Consider the following 4,704-nt stretch of genomic DNA (forward strand, 5'->3'; position numbering starts at 1 on the left):
GAACCCAGTCTCTGGTCTACAGCTCTGGTGGAGCTGCATCTCAGGAAACCAGTCTCAAGCCTGAAGCTCTTGAAAAGCCTAACCAGCTAATCTGCCCTGGTGAGCCAACCCGAAGATTTCTACGTGGATGAAACCTGACGACTTCTCTGTGGAGTTTCCCTAGAGGTTCCCATGTGGATTCCCCCTGTTGTTCCCTACGGTGAGCTGGAAGCTCAGCCTGAAAGATCCCTCGTGTTTTCCCCTGTTGTTTTCTGTAGTAAGCTGGAAGCTAAAACCCAGGACTACCAGGCTAAGCCAAAGCTAGATGCTTAGCCTAACCTGAACTCAGCTACCAGCCATCTCCCTTTCCCTGCACAGACCCCAGTGAACCAGCCGCCTGTCAGAACTGTTCCGGTTTCATACTCATGTGTTTTGTGCTTCAATAAACTCTTTTGGACTTTTTACCCTGTGTCTCCGTGTGTGTTCTGCATCTTGGGCTTACTCTCTTAGAAACCCATCATGACAATCTAAATATTGCATCTAACTCCTTTACTTTTATTTTTGTATAATTTACATATCTCACTCTGGGCAAAATAATTTTGAAAGGGTAAGAGACAGAATATTTTTTAAAATGCAATACACTTTGATTTAGTTTTAACTATATCTTAGGGCAGCTTGTTGATAACAGTTTAAATTAAAGGATCACATTGAATTTCAAAATAACTGGAAGGCAATGCATCTGCAGCTTTTACCTCGTATTTCTGTTATCCTGTCAACAACATCATCTGGTATTTTGTCAGCAGCAGCGGGCCTGGAGGTTATCCACACTTTGGCTTCTGGAAGCAGATTTCCTTTGATGAGGTTTACAAGTAGGACGTCCAATGATGTTGGTTCTCTGACATCCTTCAAGATTTCACTGTTATCAAAGTCTAAAGAGGGTTGATATGCATCAAGTCCATCTAAAAGAAATACAATTTCTAACTGAGAATAATCTGAGATAATGATATTCTTGGTTTCCTCAAAGAAATGGTTGAGAAGTCCAAACAAACTGATTTTTCTCTCTTTTACAAAGTTGAGCTTTGAGAAGTTAAGAGGAAATAAAACTTCAACTTTTTTCTCCGCAGAAGAGAAGGCTTGTGTCATCCAAGAGAAAAATGACCTGGTCTTGTTATTATATTCAGCCCATCCTTTTGTAAATTTTTGCAAATGAAAAGATTTTCCTATTCCAGCTTCTCCAATAGTCAGCACCGTTCTTATTTTATTCCCCTTTTCTTCTTTGAAGATCTCTGAAGCTGCTTTCAATTTTACTGGCTTTTTCTGTTTACTTTCCTCTTCTTTAGAGCCACTTTTTTCTCTGATGATATGCTCTGTTGTTTTCTGGTTAGGATGGTTTTCCTCTTTATTCAAAGATATTTGCTTGAGAAATCTTTTTTTCATCTTTGACTGTAACTCTTTCCGTTGCTCGTTGGTTTCTAAGACAGATGATAGTAATAATGTGAAGATTTAAATACATACAGTACATACAACTCTTTAATACAGACAATAAATATTTCTACTTTGCAAATAAGCCTAATTAAGCATTCTTTTTCAGATAGTATACCTACATCGACATTGAACAGTTTTTTGGACACATTCAGAAGGAATTTTGTCAACTTTTTTTGGTTGAGAAATGATCCAAATATGAGCTTTAGGAAGCAAGTTTCCTTTAATCAGATTTGTTAGCAGCACATCTATTGATGCAGGTTCCCTCAAGTCTTTAACTTCCTTAATGTTTTCAAAGTCAAGAGTAAGTTTGCATTCTTCCAGGCCGTCAAAAATAAAACATACTTTACTGTTGTTACTGATAAAAATTTCTGCTTTTTTTGTTGAAAAATTCCTTGAGAAAAGATTTCATGCTTTTTTCTTCATCCTTCTTTGCATTCAGCTCAGTGAAAGGAAGAGACACTAGAGCCTTTATGTCCTTGTTGGATTTTCTTTCAGCCCAATCAATCATAAACATTCTTGTCTGGAATTTTTTGCCAATACCTGGGACTCCTTTCATGAGCACTGTTCTAGTTTTCTTTTCAGAAAACAATTCACTGTATTTGACCTGGCTCCATTTCTTTTATCATCAAATATCACAATTTCAGAGAGTTTTTTGTCATTTTTATGTTGACTCAACTATTGTAAAAAATATATATATTTTCAGAAATATTCTGTACTTCTTCTTGGCAACAAGCTTAACTCAGCCTGGCATAAGATTCACTGAGCAAATTAATATATTTACCACATGAATTACATTTCTGTCATCAAAAAAATAATACTGTTGGATCCTGTAGTAATGAAACATTGTGAATATTGATTATAGTACCACGGAATTTATGTTACTTCCACAGTTTTACTGTCTTATGAATATTTTCCTCTATTTTAGAGATTGCAGCACATGATAAATGTATTATAGCAGATACGACACAAACTTATCAATACTATCCCACAAAACCCCAATTTGAAATTAGTAAAAAAAGAAAAAAATTATAACAAACCAGGGAATTAGATAATGTAATTTGAAGTTAATATTTCTTTTTTATATCTGGTAAAAATGGTGAATAACAGTAAATCATTTAAAGCCAGTGGTGATACGAACTTCAACAAAGTTTCTACACATAATCATGCTTACCATTGTCAGCCTGGGAACGGGATTCATTATCAACACTGAGGGCACAGAGAAGACAGTACATTTTTTAGTTTATATTTACTAAAGCAAAGATGTGTCTATATATATTTATATTCAGGTTAAAAAACTGGAAAGACTTTCTTTGACATACAGGTCCTTCTATAAATATTAGCATATTGTGATGAAGTTCATTATTTTCCATAATGTAATTGTAAAATTGGAACATTCATATATTTTAGATTTATTGCACACTAACTAAAATATTTCGGGTCTTTTATTGACGGATGATTTTGGCATACAGCTCATGAAAACCCAAAATTCTTATCTCACAAAATTTGCATATTTCACCCAACCAATAAAAGAAAGGTGCTCTTAATACAAAAAAGTCAACCTTCAAATAATTATGTATTACAGTTATGCACTCAATACTTGGTCAAGAATCCTTTTTGCAGAAATTACTATTTCAATGCGGCGTGGCATGGGGGCAATCAGCCTGTGGCACTGCTAAGGTGTTATGGAGGCCCAGGATGCTTCGATAGCGGCCTTTAGCTCATCCACAGTGTTGGGTCTTGCGTGTCTCAACTTTCTCTTCACAATATCCCAGAGATTCTCTATGGGGTTCAGGTCAGGAGAGTTGGCAGGCCAATTGAGCACAGTGATACCATGGTCAGTAAACCATTTATCAGTGGTTTTGGCACTGTGAGCAGGTGCCAGGTTGTGCTGAAAAATGAAATATTCATCTCCATAAAGCTTTTCAGCAAATGGAATGAAGTGCTCCAAAATCTCCTGATAGCTGCATTGACCCTGCCCTTGATAAAACACAGTGGACCAACACCAGCAGCTGTTATGGCACCCCAGACCATCAGTGACTGTGGGTACTTGACACTGGACTTCTGGCATTTTGGCATATCCTTCTCCCCAGTCTTCCTCCAGACTCTGGCACCTTGATTTCCAAATGACATGCAAAACTGAGCAACAGTCCAGTGCTGCTTCTCTGTAGCCCAGGTCAGGCACCTCTGCCGCTGTTTCTGGTTCAAAAGTGGCTTGACCTGGGGAATGCGGCACCTGTAGCTCATTTCCTGCACATGCCTGTGCACCGTGGCTCTGGATATTTCTACTCCACACTCAGTTCACTGCTTCAGCAGGTCCCCCAAGGTCTGGAATCCACCCCTCTACACAATCTTCCTTCAGGCTCTGGTCACCTCTTCTTGTTGTGCACCGTTTTCTGCCACACTTATTCCTTCCCACTGACTTCCCACTGAGGTGCCTTGATACATCACTCTGAGAACAGCCTATTTATTCAGAAATATCTCTCTGTGACATACCCTCTTGCTTGAGGGTGTCAATGATGGCCTTCTGGACAGCAGTCAGGTCAGCAGTTCTACCCATGATTGGGGTTTTGAGTGATGGATCAGGCTGGGAGTTTTAGAGACCTTTTTCATGATATCCTCATTTTGTTAGATAGGAATTTGGGGTTGTATGCCAAAATCATCCATATTAAGACAATAAAAGACCTGAAATATTTCAGTTAGTGTGTAATGAATCTAAAATATATGAATGTTCAAATTGTATCATTACATTATGTAAAATAATGAGCTTTATCACAATATGCTAATATTTTGAGAAGGACCTGTATTTTCAGCTTCGCAGTCATCAGGAATTCTTACTCGTAAAACCAACTTCTGAGTGTTTTCTACTGTAACTGTTGGGGCTTGCATCCAAGGATGCAGATGGACATATTATTATCTCTTATGAAGAACCATTGTTTACCCAGGACCTAGGAGTGATGACTCAAAACAACTTTGTAATGATTAGCAGTTAACTGTCTCTTATGAAAAAAGACAAATCTATCTGAACATCGGCTACACAATCCTTTTCATCCCTATTAGAGTTCTTCTCAGAATCAGTTTGTCACATTAAAAGAGACAGTAGTCTCTGAACTAACAGAAAATGGCCGTAAACTTGTCTTTAAATGGTTTTCTTCCATGTCTTACCTTGAAACAGGGTTGGATGAATGAACACCAGACAAAACCTGGTCTTTGTTTTCCAGAGAGCTTAAACACCAGAAACAA

General features: G+C 37.8%; 1 protein-coding gene across 1 annotated transcript in view; it reads right to left on the reverse strand.

The window, feature by feature from the left end:
- The window catches only part of LOC107104987 (protein NLRC3-like), a 15,611-nt gene extending 11,590 nt beyond the window's left edge, over positions 1-4,021 (reverse strand). The window contains exons 1-2 of the mRNA XM_015405103.1: positions 3,958-4,021; positions 732-1,208 (exon numbers count right to left, since the gene is read on the reverse strand). Coding sequence (XP_015260589.1) covers positions 732-1,208; positions 3,958-4,021 — 541 coding nt within the window. The remainder of the gene's footprint in view (positions 1-731; positions 1,209-3,957) is intronic.
- Between the last annotated feature and the right edge of the window lie 683 nt (positions 4,022-4,704).

This window comes from Cyprinodon variegatus, unplaced genomic scaffold (genome assembly GCF_000732505.1).
Source record: "Cyprinodon variegatus isolate N-32 unplaced genomic scaffold, C_variegatus-1.0 Scaffold1993, whole genome shotgun sequence".
Classification (NCBI taxonomy): domain Eukaryota; kingdom Metazoa; phylum Chordata; class Actinopteri; order Cyprinodontiformes; family Cyprinodontidae; genus Cyprinodon; species Cyprinodon variegatus.